A 24,243-nucleotide genomic window follows, 5' to 3' on the forward strand; every position below is an offset into this window, starting at 1 on the left:
GCAGTGGGAAGGGTTGCTTGGCCCTGCTTGGCCCCAATCTGCCAAGCTTTGTGAGAACCTGTGTTTGTTTCTTTGTTTCTGTTTTTGTGATGGTTAATTCATGTGCCCTTCTTCCCACCCGGCGGGCCCCCCTACCCTTTTCACTGGAACCAAGGGCCTGCCTTCCACCCACTGGAGGATGGAAAGAGAAAACGGGGCTCTTTCAAATTCTGTCTACAACAACAGCAAAGAAATTCTAGTAAAAGCTCTAGGGGGCTCTCATATTAACAGTAAAAAGTGTTGGTGCAAGTTTTGATGACTCAGAAACCTTTTTACTTACTTACCAATCCCCCCTCAAGCCAGCCGCTGGCTGACCAATGTTTCTTTACTCTTCAGAGTTGGGTACAAACTGCCTACCTGACTGGAATTCGTTAATCCTATACAAATTTCCCAATGAAAGGAAACAGACATGGAAAGGCAACAAATTATTTTGTGTTTCTTTTCTTATTATAAAAATAATCAATGGTTGTTATAAAATCTTTGGGAAATAGTTTCTATTTAAAAAGAAGAAGAAGAAGAAGAATAGGGGTGCCTGGGTGGCTCAGTGGGTTAAAACCTCTGCCTTCGGCTCAGGTCATGATCCCAGGGTCCTGGGATGGAGCCCCACGTCGGGCTCTCTGCCCAGGAGGGAGCCTGCTTCCTCCTCTCTCTCTGCCTACCTCTCTGCCTACTTGTGATCTCTGTCAAATAAATAAAACCTTTAAGAAAAAATTTAAAAATAAAAGAATAAAAGACAAAGATTATTGTACCTAAAGCTTTACACAAATCCTTGATGATTTCCCAAAAACAAATTTCTGGAAATAAAATTTCTGAGAAAAAGGGTGTGTTTGATGAGCTTTCCAAAACATTGCCAAATTGCCCTCCAGGAATTTCCCTCCTTCTTATCACCAGGCTCCCTAAGTTCCCTTTTTTTTCCCAATCTCTCTTCTCAGCTTGGGTGATATCATTTGCTAACAGTTTTCTAATTGTGTTAAATAGAATTTCATTGTTTTAATTTACATTTCCTTTCATATCCTAGGTTTGATAGCTTTCACGTATATTTGCTTTTTGTATTAACTCTTCAAAAATTTCCTGTTTTCTGTCTTTCATTTAGCTATTGGAATGTTTGACTTTTTACTATTTTTTTTTAAAGATTTTATTTATTTATTTGACAAGTAGGCAGAGAGGCAGAGAAGCAGGCTCTCTGCTCAGCAGAGAGCTGAGCAGATGCGGGGCTCGATCCCATGACCCTAAGATCATGACCTGAGCTGAAGGCAGAGGCTTAACCCACTGAGCCACCCAGGCGCCCCGACTTTTTACTATTTTTAACAGATAAGAGTATCAACCTTCCTAATGAGGTTATAAACCCTTTGCCATCTGTACTGGAAATATTTTCCCCATTTGATTTTGGTTTGGGGACTTTGCAAAGTCAAGGAACTTTATATTTCCAGGTAGTCAGCTCTGTTAATATTTCTTCTGTCTTTAATAAGTTTAGAAATTCTTTTTCTATCCTAACAGATAAATACTGAAATGTACTTTTCTAGTTCCTTTCTGGTTTAGCAATTATATTTAACACTTGGTTACACTGGGAATTTATTTTGACATGTGGTGCAAGGTAGACACCTAACGTCATTTTTTTTCCTACAAAAAAAATATTTTTTTAAAGATTTTATTTATTTGACAGAACACAAGTAGGCAGAGAGGCAGGCAGAGCGAGAGGGAGAAACAGGCTCCCCGCTGAGCAGAGAACCTGACATGGGACTCAATCCCAAGACCCTGGGATCATGACCTAAGCTGAAGGCAGCCGCTTAACTGACTGAGCCACCCAGGCACCCCTTCCCTACAAAAAATCATTAATAAATTATCAGCCAGAATCTTAAAATTCAATTTCTTTCATTTCTCCCTTTTTACTACTTAACTTTTGTATCTTGCTGTGTTCATGCTTCTGGCCTTTATAATCTGCCTCAAATCCTTTTTGGAAGTAGGTAGGGAACACATAAAATATAAGGAATAAACATCCCCCCGGGATTAGTTGTACTATTTTGCAGTGAATCGTTCCAAAATCCTGTATTGCATCCACATTTTTCTTGTTTCAGAAACATTAAACCTTAACCCAGGTCACACCTATGGAAGAAAGAGTTGATGCAAAGACTAAGACTGGTTGACCTTTCTCTCTTGAAATGAGGACTGTTTTCCATCTGGCCCCAGGGAAGATCATCGGTTGACAAAACTATATGGCCTCCTCTTCCCTTCACCGTGGCCAATTTTCTCTGTATCTGACTCTTTGAAACGCAAGCCAAAGAGTGGAAGAGAGCAGAGTGAAAACCTTCCCTTATCCTAGGCTCACTGATGTGGCAAGCATGCTTTACGGACTGAAATTTCTTTCTGTCTGACCCCTGATTGTCTTAAACTCCATAAACCATAGAAATATCACAAAATTAACAAGGTTTAATTAACAGACAGCTGAGGATGCTGGTCTACACTTAGTTCTTGCCAAAAGGGGGACCTGGTTTGGACACGGGACCCAGCCTCGTTGGCCACGGCTGATCATCAGAGGCAAACATCTGGTCCATGCCAGGACGGTCTTCCCCAGGAACTTGGAACTGCAGGAGAAGAGCTAGGGACTCCCATCAGTCTGAGACAGAGCTAACCATCTCTTTCTTGAGATGCCTGTTAAAGCAAAGCCAGCCAGCTCTCAGAGCAAAGAAGAATGAATTAGACACGGAAGAAGGAAAGATGTCTTTTAATACGATTACGTAACGTGGCCTCCTCACTTTCTGATTCCTAGGTCCGGGCCCTCAAGGTGTGCTGATGCCCAGATTCTATTAAATACACATGAATCCATCCAGTGAATCCCATTTTTCTTGAGCTACTTTGAGTGGGCTTCTGTCCTGGGAAGTGACGATCCCGATGAAGACACCCACGTATCTGTATCTGGGCAATGCTTTCCGGTTTACAAGGGGTCGCACTGACATTCCCTTTGAGGTAGGTGGGTCAGCATGATCGTTACCCTCATTTTATAAATAGAGGAAACTGGGATCCTCAAAGTCTTCAGTCACTAGCCAAAGCACCCGGCAAGAGTAGGACAGAGCCAAGACTGACTACGAGAGTGACAAGTGTTCCATTATATGACACGGCTTTCTAGTAATCTTGCAAGACTCGGAGGGCTCGCATTAAACACTTGCATTCACCTGGCATTCTTCCAGCGTCAACACTAAGCCTGTCTGGTCGGGTTCTGCTGGGTCCCCTGCGCTGGCTCAAGACAATCCAGGGATTCCTGGGTCTTAAATAGTTTAGTTGACATTTAGGAAGCTCGAATACCAAACGTCCTTCTGCTTCCCTTTCCCTGAGAAGCATTTCTTCATATCAGTTAAGACAACACACTGGTTAAATATATTTTACGGGTGTCGTCTAGGTGACAGGCTGTGGAGAGCAGAAAAGAAGGATCTAATCCCCTGATGTCATGTGGAGAGCCCGTTATCTCATCGGAGATGCCGCATCTGCTGCGTGACATACAGGGGCCCACTGAGTTACTGTTTGTGTTGATGGACTCACAAGGAAGGCTTTGCGGCGAAGGAAATAAAATTGTCCCAAGTGTTAAATTAAAAATTGATTAAGTGGCAGGGCGCCTGGGTGGCTCAGTCAGTTAAGCATCTGACTCTTGATTTTAAACGTAGGTCATGATCTTAGGGTCCTGGGATCGAGCCCGTCATCGGGCGCCATGCTCCTTGGGAAGTCTGCTTGGAATTCTCTCTCCCTGTCTCGGTACCTCCCTCGTCCTGCACACTCTCTGGGTCTAAGGTGAATAAGTAAAAATAGATTTTTAAAAATTGAAGAAGTGGAGTTGATAAGGAAAGAAGAGATCCCAGATCAGAAAGACTTGACTCAGTCAGGAGGGGGCAGCCAGTTTTCCAAAGTTTTTTCCTTTCTTCCAAAAAGAGGAGGAGGAGGACAGAGCTTAGGAAGAGAAGAAGGAGAAGGAGGTAAGAAGGACACAAGTAGAACCCATTCAAGGACCACACCGAAGACAGAGATCTCTTCTCTCTCCTCAAGCCCAGGATACACACATCATCCTCATGGACAACTGAGCGAAAAATGCGGGGACAGGGAGGTCACCTAATCAATGGAACATTTTTATGCAAAAAGAGACAGACCTTCAGCTAAGGGTGATTTATATAAAAGGACTGAACCAAGCTTTAATGTGGGTTACATATTTGGGTCATTTATCCCAGATAAATGGGAGTGAGTAGGGAACTCAGAAGAAATGGGATTTCTACTGTAAGCAAATTTAAAATTTTTATTTTATCTTCACATCCAAGTTGTACTACAACTTGGGATCCTATAGTATAACCAAAGCCAAATTTCTAGCATGAAAATGAATTACTGTGAGTGGCCATTATAAGAAGACAGCAAACAGTGCATCACGGAAAAGTGAGGTTTCAGGGGAGATTTGGGATGGTATGATGTTTTTTTAGGACAACTATAGGAAAGAATTACAAGCAACAGGGACAGAGCAGAAGCGAAGTCGGTTGCGGTGAGGGACAGGGACCAGGCGTGACCAGCAAGGGTGAACGTTTGTGAGCTGAACCCAAGATAAGTCTAACCAGATCCTGGAGGTCCTTGAAGGCGAGTCAGGGGAATTCAAAGCAATAAGGACCCACGGAGGGGACTGCAAGCGCGGCACTTTAAAGGGACCTGTGTGACGGCAGGCTGGACTGGAGTAGGAGCAACGACGGTGCAAAATGAAGAACACCTCCAAGAGGAAACTGCCAGAAATCAGCCCTCCATAGGATCCACGGCATGAGGAGTCCTTCAAGGGTCCCATCAAATGTCATCCTCTCTTCTGGAAAGCCACCAGGGACCCCACTGCACAGAGTCCACCACTGTTCCCTCTGTGCTCACATAAAAATGTGTCCCTGCTGCAAAACCCTCTGTCCAAATCACGATACGCTTGTTTTTAAAGCCGTTTTCCTTCCGCTCTCTTCCAGCCCTGCCTTTGATCCCATAATCCCCGGTATAAAAAGGAGAGGTCAGTGGCTTCAGTACTAGAACTCCTTGCTGACAGGCGAGCCTTCCCTTGGAAAGTCTCCACTTGCTCTGGGAGACGCCGGGTAAGGGAAAGTCTTCACTGAGGCCTCAGGGGCCTGTGCCTGGCCGTCGGGGTCTTTGCTGGGCGCTGATCGGAGGGTTCTCTCTGAAGGTGGAAGCTACCGGGGGTTACGGAATGTTCCAGCCCAAAGTCCCATTTTCTCCGACAGAATGACCCCAGGGAGAGCCGCTGCAACGAGGCCAGCTGTCGCGGTGGGGGGGGGGGGGGGGCGTGGCGCTCACTCCCCAGCAGTGGGATTTCTTCCTCTCTGCCCTCAGAATGTCACTCCCCATCACATCCGCACTTCCTCACAGAAGGACATTCGATCCTGCCTTGAGTGCCTGGAGCCTACTCTTCTCCGGCGTCTTCTGCGGAGGGGGGCAGACATCGGAAATGCTGCTGTCGGGTCTGTCCGCGTCAAGCCCGAGCCTCCCCTGCGGCAGGGACACCCTCTCCCCGGGGCTGGGGCCTGGAAGGCCATGGGGAACTTGTTCTCCCTGACATCCCCTCTGCCGCCTCTCGTCTCCCTGATCTCTGTCCCTGGCCCACTGTGGCCAGTCAGAAGGTCTATCCTACAGCTCCTGGGGTGAGTGGTTCTATGCCGGTCTCTGCAGGGGGGATGTTCCTGTGACTCCCCCTGGGAGTTCTGGGCTCCTGGGGCGGGAGGAGCAGCCGCATTCGAGAGCACTGTCTGCGCTGTCACCAGTCATCCGACAAGGCTCCGGCCTCGCAGGCTCCTTTCCAGGAGGCAGTCTGGGGTCACACGGTGACAAGAAGCGTGCACTCCAGAGCCTGCAGCCCCACCGCCGGGGTCTAGCTCAGCTCTGTGCCCCTGGGCACGTTTCCTACATTTCCTCTTGTGTGAGAGTGGAAGTAAGGGCCGACGGTGGCTCAGCCGGTGGAGAATCTGACTCTTGATTTTTGGCTCAGGTGATGATCTCAGGGTTGTGGGATCGAGCCCCGCACAGGGTTCTGCGTTCAGGGCAGTCTGCTTGAGACTCTCTCTCTCTCCCTCTCTCTGCGCCCCTCCTCCTCTCAAATAAATGAATGTTTTGTAAAAAGTGGAAATCAAAGTAACATCTACTTTGTAGAGATATTATGGGGATTAAATCAGTGGATTCGTGGATAGGCACTTAGAACAATGCCTAGCGTTCAGGAAGTACTGAACGCATGCAGTCTATCGTATTATTATTATTGTTGTTGTTGATTTTTGCTAAGAGTTGGAAAGCTGGCATGCCTAGATGACAAGCTCTGAGGCCGAGAGCCTGAGCCTTCAGATAATCATGTGGAGGAAAAGAAAGAAGGACGGGCGACCTCTGGATGGGAGGGAACAGAGGGTCTCTGGGGTCCCCCGGCAGTGACCTGTGTCCTCCATGGGGCAGGTTTCCCTGATCACCAAGACTGGGACAGTGAGGTCCCTCAGGTGGGAACAGGGGGATCTCGCGGGCCCATCGGGTGGGCTCTGAATCACAGGGCAAATCTCCCTCGTAAGAGCGCCTCGTCTTGGACTTACTAAAGGCAGCTTCCTTCAGAAGAGGGGGTGATGGGCCCCATTTCCAGGGAAAAGGGAAGCCCCTGACTGTCAACGGAGTGTGGCCCGTCCCCAGCAGGGACACTGTATGGCCATGAGAAGCAACAGCAGGGGTGCCGTGACCGGACCTCACTTCTCTCCCCACTGCAGGTGGCAGACGGGTCCCCCCTCCTGCTCTCGGCACCACCCTGGGTAGCGGGAAGGGGGAGATCTCAAAGGGGTGATTCTAAACCTCAATCAATAAAGCAGGAAGCAATTCAAGAAAGGATGTGACCATCTTTGAACCCGGAGTTCCTGTGGCTTTGTCCACTCACGGTGCCTGACATCCTGGCCATGTTTCTATTGTCTATTCCCAGGAACACAAAGTGTCGTCTCTCCTGGGAAGACCACAGGCCCTGTCGCAGGGGCTGCACGGGGCCGCCTCTGATCCGCGGGACGCCTGAGGCTGCACAGAGCCAGAGCCTGGCACACGGAGCTGGAGGGTGTCCTCAACACTTCCCCCTGAAAGGCCCGCCACCGCCCCCTTCTTTCCCTAACAGGAATTCTGTTAAAACTCTGAGTTCGCAAAGACAAGCATAGAGACTAGTGCCGCGTTCTTATGAAATCTCTCTATGGACCCCAACTCGGAAAACCGAAAAGGGCAACATTCACATGGCGGTCCTGCCCACTGGTCACCACTTTCTAACCCTCTGATCCTCAGCAGCCTACGGGTGGTAAAGGTTTCCGCAGGATCCTCCCAGAGGGGCCCTCACATAGAGACCACAGGTTCTTCCAAGACCACACGGCCTCAGAGGCCTGGGATCTTCCCTTGAGCTCACCTAAGTCCTAACCATTGCACCCAGTATCACTGATTTTAGCAGATTATATTGTATTTCTACACCACATGACCCAACGCTCCTAGACCCCCTTGTGCTGAAGATTCTTTTCAGAATTAGCAAGAGCAGAATCTCTTTTCCCCTCTCTGTCACACACACACGTGCACACACACACAGAAACCCGAGATTGAAATCTCAAAGGGCAACACCTTGATCTGGGCATTTAATATGAATTCCCCTAGATAGTTTAAGAATATGGCAGGCTAGGATACCGCAATGTAATTTATCGTTGAATGGCTGCAAGGAATTTGTGGTCACTTGTTAAAGCAGCCCTTTTATAAAAAGAAAAAAAGCCCTCAAAACAAACAACAGCAAAGACAAACAAACAAAAATATGCAGCCAGGCAAAAGGCAGTAGATGGAAATGTCTGAGATGAAGTCCTCCGGGTTGAAGGCACCCCTGTGCTTGCGCGAGAAATAAAGCCAGACTGGGTTTGTGCTAAAGGCCCAAGTCGATCTCTACGCCTCCCGCACCCCCCAACTGGACCTCAGCTCATTTAATTACACATCACGCGCCTGTGCGTCCCCCAAGTCCTCGCCCCTCCCCCAGGTCACAGGACATGTGAAATCTATTAGCTTTGTGGCCCCAGATTCCTCCAGGGACATGATGGGCACGAGTCTATCTGGCCAGGGGCCGAGTGGTGGTGCAGTCTGAATGGCCAGTAAACAGGTACCCACACCTGCCACCTGAGTTTGAAGCCCATTGAGAGAGAAAGACAACCACGTCTGCTTTATCACTGATGGAAACAGACGGGCAGCGCGGCTGCACCCTGTGGTCAGAAGGTCTCTCTCCCGGCGCCCGCTCACTACTGCCCCAGGTGGCAGGGCTGCGTCCCAGGACACATCTAGGTCTGCAGGACAGAGGCCCTCAGACAGGGCCTGTCTCATATACCAGCCCAGGACAGAGAAGGGACAGAGAGGGACAAAGCCCCAGCGAGGGAAACTTTTGAAATAAATTAATTACAACCAAGGGGAAAAAGTGGATTTAAAAAAAAATCTAAATCTCCTTTAGAGTTCCGGAGTCTAATAATTTCCTTTTTATTCACATCATTTTGATTTGGGTCTGTACACGAATAAGGGAAATGTTTTACATGTAAAATAGGATGGATTCCTTCTGATACTTATTTTGCATTTTCAGATTTGGAAAGCAGAAGGTTTGAATTTTTGTAGGACTCATCATTGTAGAGCAAGAGAGAGGTTTATAAATGGGTCCTTATGTAGGATTTTCTTGAACCACCTATAGAGTGCTCTTAAACACGTCCTGCGGTGGGCAGGGCAGGTGATTTGGAGCGGGAAGAACACCACAGACCAGTTCAAGTCTGTGCTCTTCCTCTGTGGCCAGGGAAAAGGAATTTTACCCCAGGGCCCTCATTTGCAAAAGAGAAATTGCCACACCTTGTCTGCCTCTATCTCAGAGACAGTGTGAGGGTCAGGGGACACCCTGTACATAATGCACTTGAATGGAGAATATTGTTTCCATGAATTCAGAAACTATTAAATACTTACCAAATTAGTTTATAAATATAAAAAGGCCCAAAAAGGCAGTACACATGGAAGGTATGAGACACACAAAATCTGTTGTCAATTAAAAAATGTTTACCTTTTCCCCAAAGGGAACCCAGGGTCATTAGCTTTACAGCACACACAATCTTCCAACTGAACCCACGAACATTACTGGGTTATACGCTCTTCTTACAGAACTTACATGATTGCTGCATGTCTTGTATCGAATATTCTGTCCTTCACAGTTCCTAGAGGAAAAAAAAAAGAGGGAAAAAGAAATGATTTCATAGAAGTGGCAAGCAGCACAAAAGAAAGAAGACAGAGGGAGGGAGGGAGGAGCAGGGGGAGGGAGAGAAGGAAGGAAGGAAGGAGAGAGAGGGAGAGGAAGGAAGGAAGGAAAGAAAGAAAATAAAGGAGGAAGGGAGCAAGGGAGAAGGAAGGGAAGAAGGAAGGAGAGGGAAGGAGAGAGAGAGAGAGAGAAAGAAAGAAAGAAAGAGAAAAGAAAAAAAGAAAAGGAAAGGAAAGGAAGGACAACAGAGAAAGAAAGAAAGAAAGCAAGCAAGCGAGTGAGCAAGTAAAGGAAAGAAAGGAAGAAAAAGAGAGAAAAAGAAAGGAAAAAAGAAGGAAGGAAGGAAGAAAAAGAAAGGAAATGAGGGAGTGTGGGAGTGAGGGAGAAAGGGAGGAAGGAAGGAAAGAAAAAGAAAAAGAAAGGCCAATACAAGCTGATACTCACAAAACTTATATTAGTCCGTGTTACCTCAGAGATTCAAAGTTTAAATTCTAAGAAATAACTTTTTAAAAATCAGAAGGGCAAAAGGTCTCATGAAAGTGTCCCTTTGAACAGAGAGTGAATTCTTCAGCTGAATTAATATAATGCTATGACTTACGTGCAGTTTTCACCCTGGGAGCCACGTAACCCCTGAAATTACTGTCTAACGTGTGTGCATACTTGTGGGTTTTTTTCTGCGAAAAAGAAGAGGAGACTCCGGGTGGATGCATTCATGCACCGTGTCTCCCCCCCACCCACACACACTCCCTGAAGGACCCTAAGCTGGCTGGGCTCTCCGTGACCTCTGTTTGTAATCGATACGACGGTCTCCGTTAGACGCTTGCTGGACGCAACCCTTCCGCAATTTCTTCCAACTATTGGCCTTACTGAACGGAAGCTACAAAATCGTGTCCAGGTGATTTCCCTGGGATGCTGGTGCTGTAGGGTCTGAAGTCATCTACAGGCTTGAGAACCCCCCACAAATGATCCCCACGAGCTCCCTCCTCCCCTCCAGCCAGTGGCTCTGGAAGCCTGCAACTCGACCTCCCGGTCGTGTCTTTCTTAGGATGCTCGTGGTTCCAACCCGCAGGTGCTTTCCTCAACCAGCGCTTGCTGCTCTGTAGTTTGTATTAACTCCTCACAGCTAGCTGGTCCGCTAACGGTACTTCCCAACTTCTCAGTTACACATTCTTCTTTAAAAAAAAAAAAAAACCTTTGGTTTACCTGGTCAGTTCAATGGCAGATTTGCAGCAAAGAAAGCTAAACACAGGCTTAACACAATATCTGGCTTTAAAAGTTGGTTGATACTATTTCAATGTTTTAAAATATTTAGTCTTAGAAGAATAGAAATTTTTAAAAAGATTTTATTTATTTGAGAGAGAGTGAGCGATCGATCCTAAGCAGGAGGGAAGGAGCAGAGGAAGGGGGAGAAGCAGGCTCACCACTGAGCAGGGAGCCCGATGCAGGACTTGATCCCAGAACTCCAGGATCATGACCTGAGCTGAAAGCAGGTGCTTAACCAACTAAGCCACCCAGATGCTGCAAGAAAATAAATTTTTAAGAAGTGGGTCTGAGTGGGGGCACCTGGGTGGCTCCGTCGGTTAAGCATCTGACTCCTGATTTGGGAGCTCAGGTCACCATCTCAGGGTCCTGACGTGGAGCCCTGCGCTGGGCTCACTCACTGCGATTTTCTCTTTTCCTCTCCCTCTGCCCCTCCCTCCTCCCTCTCTTTAAAAAAAAAAAGTGGATCTGGATGGATCTGATTTTTGGCTGCTACAGTTTAAATAGGAGCCTCTATGAAATAATGGATAATCCATTTCAGTAATATACCATCATTGCGCATACCTGCTGATGATTTCATTTTTACTGATTACAAAACGAGTACATGAAAACTCATAATACGCCAAGAAGTGTAACGGAGAATAATCAATCTTTCTAAATCCCATCACCAAGACCTTCACTCTCCACACTTTGGCATTTAATCATCCCATGTTTCTGCATGACTTACAGATGTGAAATCCTAGTACCAGTTCAGTCTCGGATTAGTTTTAATCTCATAGAACACGTAGTCCCTCATTTCATTGCTAATTCTTCGGAGAAATTATTTCAGTAACTATATAATAGTCCATTATACAGACATTACATTTTTTGTAGACCTGAATTTAAATGTTCTTAATTGTGGTGAAACACACATACCATAAATTTACCAACTTAACCTTTTTTAGATACACGATCCAGCATTGAGTATATCCACATTGCTGTACAAACATGACAATGTGTGCTCATTTAAGCTGCCTCTTTTTTTCCCCACGCTTCTGAAACTTATATATGGTAAAATTCACCTTTAGGGGGGTGCACAATTTTACGAGTTTTGACGAATCCATCCTCCACATGAGTAATTTTCTTTTACTGGCATGATTATTTTGTATTTTATCATGTTTGACACTTTCTGATCCTGCTTTCCACTTTTCCTTTCTTTGCAATCCTACTCAAACTACCCACTTTCATCTCATACCATCCCTTTCTGTCTGTTCCACTTGTAGCACGTGCCCCTAATGGGATTATGGAGACAACATATGGGAAGAAGAACTTTGGGAGTGGGGGGAAAAAAAAAATCACAGCATCATGGCTGCCTCAGAAAGCATTACCTAAATGACAGTTCAAGTTCTGAACTCAAAGGCAGACCACGTATACAATCAGTTGCCCTTGCTTAGTACAATTCTTACGAGCTCGGGATTAGGACATCTTCCCAGATGCTATGTTAGTAATAGGTTGACCCAGACTCAGCATCTTGTAACACTGCCCATTTCCTCTGTTTTGTGTCTTGTCATACATGACCCTCAACTTTATTAAACTTTCAATGAGACTACATCAAACTTGAAACATTCAAGAAGCACCAAACTAGGATGCTGGCGGGAAAACGGGATTATAGGGTGGAGAAGTCTCTCTCTTGGTCAAGGGGAAGTGACGCCATTCTCCTGGGAGACAAGAGCTAAGCCAGTGGTCAAGGTCATGCACTTACATGACTTATTTCATTGTGCTTTTATGTGCAGGGGGTGGGGGGGAGAGGAAAATAAATTACAGAAAAAAGTGGATGGGGATTTAAAGTACTCTGTTTATTTTGGAAAGGCCCCAACTGAGGAAAGCAGCTAATAGATTAGGGAAGTGATAACCAAAACTTTTTGTACCACACTGACTTAGAACCCTAAAAGGCTTTTAAATTCTACTGTCCAAAGACCAGGCAAATTGCAAAGAAACAAGATAGTATTTGAATTGAAATACTGATGTACGGAAAAACAGAATAGTCAAAACCTACAAAGAATGGTATTTTCTTTAAAAACATTCTAGAACTTCAGAAAAAATGATTTCAGAGGCATTGTTACCAATTGTTTAACTTCAGCAGTTTTTTAAATGAGAAGCAAAACTACTGTTGTAGGGATGCCTGGCTTGGTCGGTGAAGTGTCTGCCTTCAGCTCAGGACATGATCCCAGGGTCCTGGGATCAAGTCCCACATCGGGCTCCCTGCTCAGTGGGAACCTGATTCTCCCTCTCCTCCCTGCTTGTGTTCTCTCTTGCTATCTTGTCACTATCTGTGTCTCTCCCAAATAAATAAATAAAATCCTTTTCAAAGAAAAGAAAAGAAAAACTACTTTTGTAAAAAGAAATTTAAAACTAAAAGGAAAAAATGTATCGTTGCAAACAGCTTCTGGTTAAATCTCAGGTCTGTTGTATAGACCAGACAGTCATGGTCTACACCCCACTGCCATCTGCTGTGCCCTCATTGTGAGCCTAGGACCCAGGAGGCACAAACCTGCGTCTTAACCGACGAGACGGAAAATGTAAATCTAAGACATGAGGCTATCCCCACGACCAGTCCCACACAAGGGCAGGAAAGTGACATGGAAAGAGAGCGTTTTACTTCATGAACTCTCAAAATACCCAGTACCATTCTGGATTCATTCCTCCTCCAACAACTTCTTACAGTGAACCTACTAAGTACCGGAATGTGCTTAGAAACATGAGGGAAGACTACTCTCAATTCCCCGAGCCAATCAGTAGTAAGATTTGTTTTCTTAACCCAACTATCTGGCCAATATGTTTAACGTTCTCCTTCACATCAACCGAACACACAGTACACTCACAGACTGATCGCGATGGATGTGGCGTGCCCTGGCGACGCTTCAGTATGAAAAGGAACGACCACTTTATGAAAAGGCATGAAATGAAATTCAAGTTATTTTAAAGTGAAGGACAGTGGAGTCCCAACTCCCCAACCAGGAACCTGCCAGCTTATTCTGGAAATAACTCCTGTGGCCCCAAGCAGCCAAGCTGCAGAAAAATTACTTTCAAGTTTTTTTTTAAATTTATTTATTTTTTTCAGCGTAACAGTGTTCATTGTTTTGGCATCACACCCAGTGCTCCATGCAGTACGTGCCCTCCCTATTACCCACCACCTGGTTCCCCAACCTCCCACCCCCGCCCCTTCAAAACCCTCAGGTTGTTTTTCAGAGTCCATAGTCTCTTATGGATCACCTCCCCTTCCAATTTCCCTCAACTCCCTTCTCCTCTCCATCTCCCAATGTCCTCCAAGTTTTTAATTTCTTTCTAATTATTATATGTAAGAGCTCATGGTTATCAGGAGTAAATGAAAATTCAAGAACATCATTTCACGATTATATATTTTCTACCCATTACAACATTTGTAACACCCTGAAATTGGAGATTTTGAAGCCATAAATTTATGCATATATAAAAAACATATGTTGATTTCCCATGAGGATACATTAAAAACATTAATAAAATTTCCCTGGACTTTATAGCAGTATAATTTATTACACTCATTTGATGATATAGTGACTCAAATACTAGAGTCTTAAAGATAGAGAAGCATGTGTTTTGAAGAATAAAAATATATTAATTTTTTTTTTAATTTTACCCTTTTTATTTATTTATTTTTTTTTTCAGCGTAACAGTATTCATTCTTTTCGCACAACACCCAGTGCTCCATGCAAAACGTGCCCTCCCCATCACCCACCACCTGTTCCCCCAACCTCCCACCCCTGACCCTTCAAAACCCTCAGGTTGTTTTTCAGAGTCCATAGTCTCTTATGGTTCGCCTCCCCTCCCCATGTCCATAGCCCGCTCCCCCTCTCCCAATCCCACCTCCCCCCAGCAACCCCCAGTTTGTTTTGTGAGATTAAGAGTCATTTATGGTTTGTCTCCCTCCCAATCCCATCTTGTTTCATTTATTCTTCTCCTATCCCCCTACCCCCCCATGTTGCTTCTCCATGTCCTCATATCAGGGAGATCATATGATAGTTGTCTTTCTCCGATTGACTTATTTCACTAAGCATGATACCCTCTAGTTCCATCCACGTCGTCGCAAATGGCAAGATTTCATTTCTTTTGATGGCTGCATAGTATTCCATAGTGTATATATACCACATCTTCTTTATCCATTCATCTGTTGATGGACATCTAGTTTCTTTCCATAGTTTGGCTATTGTAGACATTGCTACTATAAACATTTGGGTACACGTGCCCCTTTGGATCACTACGTTTGTATCTTTTTTTTTTCCATTTTATTTATTTTTTTCAGCATAACAGTATTCATTGTTTTTGCACAACACCCAGTGCTCCATGCAAAACGTGCCCTCCCTATTACCCACCACCTGTTCCCACAACCTCCCACCCCTGACCCTTCAAAACCCTCAGGTTGTTTTTCAGAGTCCATAGTCTCTTATGGTTCGCTTCCCCTCCCCAATGTCCATAGCCCCCTCCCCCTCTCCCAATCCCACCTCCCCCCAGCAACCCCCAGTTTGTTTTGTGAGATTAAGAGTCATTTATGGTTTGACGTTTGTATCTTTAGGGTAAATATCCAGTAGTGCAATTGCTGGGTCATAGGGTAGTTCTATTTTCAACATTTTGAGGAACCTCCATGCTGTTTTCCAGAGTGGTTGCACCAGCTTGCATTCCCACCAACAGTGTAGGAGGTTCCCCTTTCTCCGCATCCTCGCCAGCATCTGTCATTTCCTGACTTGTTAATTTTAGCCATTCTGACTGGTGTGAGGTGATATCTCATTGTGGTTTTGATTTGTATTTCCCTGATGCCGAGTGATGTGGAGCACTTTTTCATGTGTCTGTTGGCCATCTGGATGTCTTCTTTGCAGAAATGTCTGTTCCTGTCCTCTGCCCACTTCTTGATTGGATTATTTGTTCTTTGGGTGTTGAGTTTGCTAAGTTCCTTATAGATTTTGGACACTAGCCCTTTATCTGATATGTCATTTGCAAATATCTTCTCCCATTCCGTCAGTTGTCTTTTGGTTTTGTTAACTGTTTCCTTTGCTGTGCAAAAGCTTTTGATCTTAATGAAATCTCAATAGTTCATTTTTGCCCTTGCTTCCCTTGCCTTTGACGATGTTCCTAGGAAGATGCTGTTGCGGTTGAGGTCGAAGAGGTTGCTGCCTGCATTCTCCTCAAGGATTTTGATGGATTCCTTTCTCACATTGAGGTCCTTCATCCATTTGGAGTCTATTTTCATGTGTGATATAAGGAAGTGGTCCAATTTCATTTTTCTGCATGTGGCTGTCCAATTTTCCCAGCACCATTTATTGAAGAGGCTGTCTTTTTTCCATTGGACATTCTTTCCTGCTTTGTCGAAGATTAGTTGACCATAGAGTTGAGGGTCTATTTCTGGGCTCTCTATTCTGTTCCATTGATCTATGTGTCTGTTTTTGTGCCAGTACCATGCTGTCTTGATGATGACAGCTTTGTAATAGAGCTTGAAGTCCAGAATTGTGATGCCACCAACTTTGGCTTTCTTTTTCAATATTCCTTTGGCTATTCGAGGTCTTTTCTGGTTCCATATAAATTTTAGGATTCTTTGTTCCATTTCTTTGAAAAAAATGGATGGTATTTTGATAGGGATTGCATTAAATGTGTAGATTGCTTTAGGTAGCATAGACATTTTCACAATATTTATTCTTCCAATCCAGGAGCATGGAACATTTTTCCATTTCTTTGTGTCTTCCTCAATTTCTTTCATGAGTACTTTATAGTTTTCTGCGTATAGATTCTTAGCCTCTTTGGTTAGGTTTATTCCTAGGTATCTTATAGTTTTGGATGCAATTGTAAATGGGATTGACTCCTTAATTTCTCTTTCTTCTGTTTTGTTGTTGGTGTACAGAAATGCAACTGATTTCTGAGCATTGATTTTATATCCTGACACTTTACTGAATTCCTGTACAAGTTCTAGCAGTTTTGGAGTGGAGTCTTTTGGGTTTTCCACATATAGTATCATATCATCTGTGAAGAGTGATAGTTTGACTTCTACTTTGCTGATTTGGATGCCTTTAATTTCTTTTTGTTGTCTGATTGCTGAGGCTAGGACTTCTAGTACTATGTTGAATAGCAGTGGTGATAATGATCATCCCTGCCGTGTTCCTGACCTTAGTGGAAAAGCTTTCAGTTTTTTTCCATTGAGAATGATATTTGCGGTGAGTTTTTCATAGATGGCTTTGATAATATTGAGGTATGTGCCCTCCATCCCTACACTTTGAAGAGTTTTGATCAGGAAGGGATGCTGTACTTTGTCAAATGCTTTTTCAGCATCTATTGAGAGTATCATATGGTTCTTGTTCTTTCTTTTATTAATGTGCTGTATCACACTGATTGATTTGCGGATGTTGAACCAACCTTGCAGCCCTGGAATAAATCCCACTTGGTCGTGGTGAATAATCGTTTTAATGTACTGTTGAATCCTATTGGCTAGTATTTTGGTGAGAATTTTTGCATCTGTGTTCATCAAGGATATTGGTCTGTAGTTCTCTTTTTTGGTGGGATCCTTGTCTGGTTTTGGGATCAAGGTGATGCTGGCCTCATAAAATGAGTTTGGAAGTTTTCCTTCCATTTCTTTTTTTGGAAGAGTTTCAGGAGAATAGGAATTAGTTCTTCTTTAAAGGTTTGGTAGAATTCCCCTGGGAAGCCGTCTGGCCCTGGGCTTTTGTTTGTTTGGAGATTTTGAATGACTGTTTCAATCTCCTTACTGGTTATGGGCCTGTTCAGGTTTTCTATTTCTTCCTGGTTCAGTTGTGGTAGTTTATATGTCTCTAGGAATGCATCCATTTCTTCCAGATTGTCAAATTTGTTGGCGTAGAGTTGCTCCTAGTATGTTCTTACAATTGTCTGTATTTCTTTGGTGTTATTTGTGATCTCTCCTCTTTCATTCATGATTTTATTTGGGTCCTTTCTCTTTTCTTTTTGATGAGTCTGGCCAGGGGTTTATCAATCTTATTAATTCTTTCAAAGAACCAGCTCCTAGTTTCGTTGATTTGTTCTATTGTTTTTTTGGTTTCTATTTCATTGATTTCTGCTCTGATCTTTATCATTTCTCTTCTCCTGCTGGGTTTAGGGTTTCTTTCTTGTTCTTTCTCCAGCTCCTTTAGGTGTAGGGTTAGGTTGTGTACTTGAGACCTTTCTTGTTTCTTGAGAAAGGCTTGTACCGCTATATAAAAATATATCAATTTTTTAACTAGTAGTTAACTTAAACCTGTTTCCCATGATTGGCAGTTGACTAGCATATCAAGTTACGAACTTCTGCAAGAGACATTCTGGCTGGGTTATGGTTGGCAGTGCAAAAAGACTGACTGAATTTAAATATAATCGAATCCTGAAATAACATTATCCACAAAGAAATAAATGAGCAAAATAGCTGCATTCATCCCCTTCCCTAAATCGGGAATTTAAATAAGCACCCTGATAAAAAGAGATGGCACTGAAATGCTTTCAAAAGCTTGGAGATGGCACTTTATTTGATTTTATATGTATCCACCTCTGTCTTCCTCCTCCAAGAAAAATGGACCACAGAGCTCCCTATTTATGAAGATTTAATAAGTTCCAAGGCTCTCCTAAGATAAAGAGACCTGATAAGCTTTCCAGGGGAAGTAGGTTTCCTTCTTAGGAACCTCAGTGTACTTTCAAAGTGACAGCAAACATTTTTAATATGGGAGGGGGTCGGGAACGATGAAAGTTTGAGGCTGCCCAAAAGGTGGGGAGCAGGGACGTGTTGAACCATTAATGCATCTGTTGCCCTTCTTCTGAATTGCTGTAATTCAAGTTTTAGGCAGAGACATGATGTTGCTGTCCCTGTTTCTCATGAGAGATGTGGAGGGAGTGGGGGCGGGGTGCCATAGACCTGGCCGCATGCCAGGAACCAAGCCTGAGACAGGACATATGATACATATCACCATACCTTTATCTGACCATACATACCACAGGACATACTCTTCTCGCATTTCATTTTTTAAAATACTGGATTAGGATCTTTCCCAGCCTGATACAGTTTTCAAATTAGATGAGCTCAGGGAGTAAACAAATTTGGAGACTCTCAGGCCTAAGAGCAAATTTCAGAAGACAAGTTAAGATTTGTTCATAGACTGAAAAAACACTAAAGTCTTCAAAAACTGAAAAGAATTAAGCAAGTACTGCTTCAGGAATGAACACTTGACATAGAGTCGCAATATGTATAACTGAATTGTTTTTGTGTTCTTATGAGTATTTTATTATGAAATGTTTTAAGTCCACAAAGGAAAATGTAAAAGAATGACACAAACTCATATACCCACTAGTAAGCCTCGTCGTTGCTTAACGTTTTCTTTGGAATTATTTTTAAGGAATGCATCAGTCCTGGGGCACCTGGGTAGCTCAGGCGTTAAGCAACTGCCTTTGGCTCAGGTCATGATCCTGGGGTGCTGGAATCCAGCCCTGCCTCGGTCTCCCTGTTCAGTGAGAAGCCTTCTTCTCCCTCTCCCACTCCCTCCTCTTGTGTTCCCTCCCTCGATGTCTCTCTCTGTGTCAAATAAATAAATAAAATCTGAAAGAAAGAGAGAAAGAAAGAAAGAAAGAGAAAGAAAGAAAGAAAGGAAGGAAGGAAGATAGGTATCATTACAGACATGTCTCCAAAGGCAAGGGAAACAAAAGTGAAAATGAACTTTTGGGACTTCATCGAGATCAAAAGCTTCTGCACAGCAAAGGAAACAGTCAACAAAACAAAGAGGCAACTCATGGAATGGGTGAAGATATTTGCAAATGACACTACAGTTAAAGGGCTGATATCCAAGATCCGTAAAGACCTTCTCAAACTCAACAGCCAAAAAACAAAGAAGTTAAAAATGGGCAGAAGATGTGAACAGACACTTCTCCAAAGTGGAATGATAATTTACTTTCTCTGCTTGACTTATTTCACTCAGCATAATCTCCTCCAATCCCGTACATGTTGTTGCAAAAGTTGGGTATTCATCCTTTCTGATGGGTGCGTAATATACTATTGTGTATATGGGCCACATCTTCTTTATCCCTTTGACTGTTGAAATGGCTGACAGACACATGAGACAATGATCCTCATCATTAGCCATCAGGGAGATTCAAATCAAAACCACATTGAGATACTACCTGACACCAGTTAGAATGGCCAAAATTGACAAGCCAAGAAACAACAAATATTGGAGAGGTTGTGGAGAAAGGGAAACCCTCTTAGGCTGTTGGTGGGAATGCAAGTTGGTGCAGCCACTCTGGAAACAGTATGGAGGTTCCTCAAAAAGTTAAAAGTAGAGCTGCCCTATGACCCAGCAATTGCACTACTGGGCATTTACCCCAAAGATACGGATGTAGTGACAAGAAGGGCCACATGCACCCCAATGTTCATAGCAGCAATGTCCACAATAGCCAAACTGTGGAAGGAGCCACGAAACCCTTCAACAGTCAAAGGGATAAAGAAGATGTGGCCCATATACACAATAGTATATTACGCACCCATCAGAAAGGATGAATACCCAACTTTTGCAACAACATGTACGGGATTGGAGGAGATTATGCTGAGTGAAATAAGTCAAGCAGAGAAAGTAAATTATCATATGGTTTCATTTATTTGTGGAACATAAGGAATAGCATGGAGGACATTAGGAGAAAGAAGGGAAAAACAAAGGGGGGAAATCAGGGCGGGAGACAAACTATGAGAGACTATGGACTCCTGGACTCTGGGGAAAAAACTGAGGGTTTTACAGGGGAGGGGAAAGGAGGAGGGTTTATCCCGGTGTTGGGTACTAAGGAGGCCATGGATTGCATGAAGCACTGGATGTTATATATATAACAATGAATCATGGAACACTACATCAAAAACTAATGATGGACTGTATGGTGACTAACATAAAAAAAAATAAAGAAAGAAATGTATCATTACAGATATGGTGGAAGTCCCCTGCCAAACCCCCTCAATCCGATTCCCTTGCCTCCCTCTGCAGAGGCAAATAAATAAACGGTATCAGAGTGTGCATGACCTTCCACAGCTTGATTTTTAAAATTTGTATCAACACTATGTTTTTTGAGAACATCCATGTTGACAGATGCAACTCAATTTCATTCATTTTTATGGTTCCATGGGAACCCCATGTTTTCCTAAAACCCCAATTTTCCTAAAGTTGATGAAGATTCTGCAAAAAGCAATCTTATGCAATATCCTTAGGCATATCTGCATGCATTTCCCTGGGATATATACCAGGGAGGATCTATTCTCTTGTGGGCACTTACAGCTTCGCTACGACTAGATACTGACGTACTGCCCTAAAGTGAGAATACCAATTTTCACCCCCATTCATAGTGCAGGAAGGTTTTTATTTTCATACATCTAGGTCAATATTTGCCATTTTAAAATGTTTTACGTTTTGCCTAATCTGAAGAATATAAAATATCTCACTTTCCGTTCTTTTGTGTCTTTTTGTGAATGAGGTTAATATTGCCATCTGTTTCTGACTACGCAGTTTTCCCTTCTGTGAATTTCCTGTTCATACTCTTTCTTCATTTTTCTACAAGTTTGTTTTTGCTTTTGTTTTACTGGTATGGAGACGTTATTTAAGTAGTTCAGACACTAGCCCTTTAATTTCTATATTCACTGTCAAGGGTCTTCCACTCTAGGCTTTTCTTTTGGTTTATGGTATATTTTTATGACATAAAATTATTTGTGTGGTGGGCTTGAATTTATCAATATTTTCTTTGTAACTTAAACTCTTTGTTTAAGTTAGTTAAGGAATAATTCTTAGGTAAGGAATAATTCACTACCTGGAGATCATAAAGACATTCTTTGGTATTTTCTTCCAAAGGTTTTCAAGCTTTGCTTTTCGTAAGCAGACTTAAATACACCTAGAATGTATTCTTTTTTTTTTTTTTTAAGATTTTATTTATTTATTTGACAGAGAGAAATCACAAGAGAGGCAGGCAGAGAGAGAGGAAGGGAAACAGGCTCTCCGCTGAGCAGAGAGCCCGATGTGGGACTCGATCCCAGGACCCTGAGATCATGACCTGAGCCGAAGGCAGCGGCCTAACCCACCGAGCCACCCAGGCGCCCCTAGAATGTATTCTTTATGTGTACTGACATTTTCTAATAGTTCCCTTTGGATATCAATATTCATACCTGAGCCCCATGTACTGAATATCCACCCTTAATCTAAAGCTTTTTAGTGCTTCCTCTAATATATTTCAAATGCTGATATATGCATGTTTTTTTTCTTGGATCTCCATTTTGCTACACTGGTCTCTTATTGGTACCCATGCTACTATGATAGTTAAATTTCTTAAATTTTGGTGTCTGGACAAGTTACCCATTTTGTTGTTTGAAAACCTGTTTTCATTACCTTTGTATTTCCATATGATTCTTAGAATTGGAGTTATACTTAATTTAAAGATTAATTTGGGGAGGAACTGATATTTTTATGATGTAACTTCTATTTATTAACATATTATATTTCGCCATTTGTTTCAGTGAGATTTTTAAATCATTCATAAAGGTCTTGTCCAGCTACCGAATATTTTACAAGGTACCTCATATTTTGTTAATAGCGCAAATGGCATCTTTTTGATATTTTGCTTTCTCAGTTCTTGCTACCATATAAGAATACAGTTTTTATCTGTGCATTAATCTTGTTTACAGTACCAGAACACTTATTAGTCTATTTTTTTATGTGTAGATATTCTTATTCTCTTACACAATCAGTCTCTGAATCGTGAGAACTTTATCTCTTCCTTTCTAATTCTTATACTTTGTAATTCTTTCTCTTGCCTGATTATACTGATTAGAGCCTCAGAAACATTAACAAATATAAACTATGACAGCGAGCATTCTCATTTCATACCTAATATCAGAGAAAATGTGGTAGTATTTTACTATGAAGGATGCTATCTACTATAAAGAGTACACCTCATTTCTAGTTTGCTAAATTTTTCTTTCCAGTTATGAAAAAAAGGCATCAATATAGATAACTGTAATTTTTCTCTTATGTCATCAATGTTGTGTCTGATGGTGCTTACTCATGGCAAATATTTCCTTTTGTATTACATATTTAGGATAGCAAACTCATCTTAAATAAGGGGTCTACTGATAGGACTAGGAATCCCATAAAGCCTGCTTTGGTGGTTTGTCCCTCTGTATCTTTTGTTACTGCCAGTAGCCTCAGAGCTTTCAAGGGTTCCAAGACCATTTTTCATATTAATTTCTCACCTCAAAACATCCACAATCATATGGTATATATACATTCAACTCAATATGGACAATAAATGTAAATCGATATACATGTTACTCAAACTCTTAGGGAACAGGTCCAATTTTCCCGAGTGGAAACTCTTTTTAATTCACTGCTGAGACCAAGAATTTAAAATCTTCTATGCTGGTATATGGCTTTTTTGTTGGTCCCAGTCCACCTGTTTAGGAAACGTATGGACTTACAAAGGTCCTACCTTTATATTATGGTTGGAGTCCCTATGCTGTGCCTCTCACACCTCCAGACTTGATCTCTTGTGATTACGAAGGAATCGGAACTCTACAGTCTGAGTTCTGGGCACCAGAAGATTTCCCCCTCCATTCCCCAGATAACCACAGAATCAGGTATGAACTTCTTGGTCTGGTATTTAGTTACCTCTGTTTAATTTTTGGCTCTGTGGATTTCCTTTCATTTCTTCTAGGTTCACTTAGATTTCTTTATTAAGACTTGTTAATGTTGTGGGGGTTTTTATCCAAGTAACATACACTGTGAGATTCGTTCCAGGTGTAGAATATCGTGATGTAAGAATTCTGCACATCACTCAGTGCTCAGCACCGGGAGTGGGCTTTTGATTCCTTTATCTATTTCAGCGTCCCTCACCCTCCTCACCTCCGGTAACGACCAATTTGTTCTCTGTATTTAAGAATCTGGGAATTTTTTTGTCTCTTTTCTTCTTTGTTTTGTTTCTTATATTCCACATATGAATGAAATCTTCGGTACATGTCATTCTCTGATTGCCTTACTTTATTTTATTATAATTTTATTATTACTATTATATAATCATAATAACCATTCTTATACATTATATATTATAATTACATATTATTATATATACAGCCTCTTGCTCCATCCATGTTGTTGTAAATGGCAAGATTTCATTCTTTTTTATGGCTGAGTAGTAATCCATTGTGTATACACACCACGTCTTCTATATCCACTCATCTACAGATGGACGTTCGGGTTGCTTCCATATGTTGGCTATTGTAAATAATGCTACAATAAAGGGCGCACATTTCTTTTCAAATCTGTGTTTTCATTTTCTTTGGGTAAGTATACAGTGTGGAATTACTAGATCACATGGTAATTCTATTTTTAATTTTTTGAGGAACTGCCATACTGTTTTCCACTGTGGTTGCACCAACTTGCATTCCCACATCAGCCACAGAGACATTTTTCTAGATATGTCTCCTCTGGCAAGGGAAACAAAAGCAAAATTAGACTGCTGGGACTGTAACAACAACAAAAAAAGCTTTTGCAGAGCAAAGGAAACCATCAACAAAACAAAAAGGGGATCTACTTACTAATAGAAGATATTTGCAAACGATATAACCAGTAAGAGGCTTATTCCAAAGTATATAAAGAACTTATACAACT

General features: G+C 42.6%; 1 protein-coding gene across 3 annotated transcripts in view; it reads right to left on the minus strand.

Annotated features, from left to right (window-relative positions):
- Nucleotides 1-24,243, minus strand: part of ADAMTSL3 (ADAMTS like 3) — a 344,936-nt gene that overhangs the window by 195,822 nt on the left and 124,871 nt on the right. For all 3 annotated transcript variants that reach the window (XM_046010294.1, XM_046010292.1, XM_046010293.1), the window contains exon 5: nucleotides 9,218-9,263. In XM_046010294.1, coding sequence (XP_045866250.1) covers nucleotides 9,218-9,263 — 46 coding nt within the window. The remainder of the gene's footprint in view (nucleotides 1-9,217; nucleotides 9,264-24,243) is intronic.

Source organism: Meles meles, chromosome 6 (genome assembly GCF_922984935.1).
Source record: "Meles meles chromosome 6, mMelMel3.1 paternal haplotype, whole genome shotgun sequence".
NCBI lineage: Eukaryota > Metazoa > Chordata > Mammalia > Carnivora > Mustelidae > Meles > Meles meles.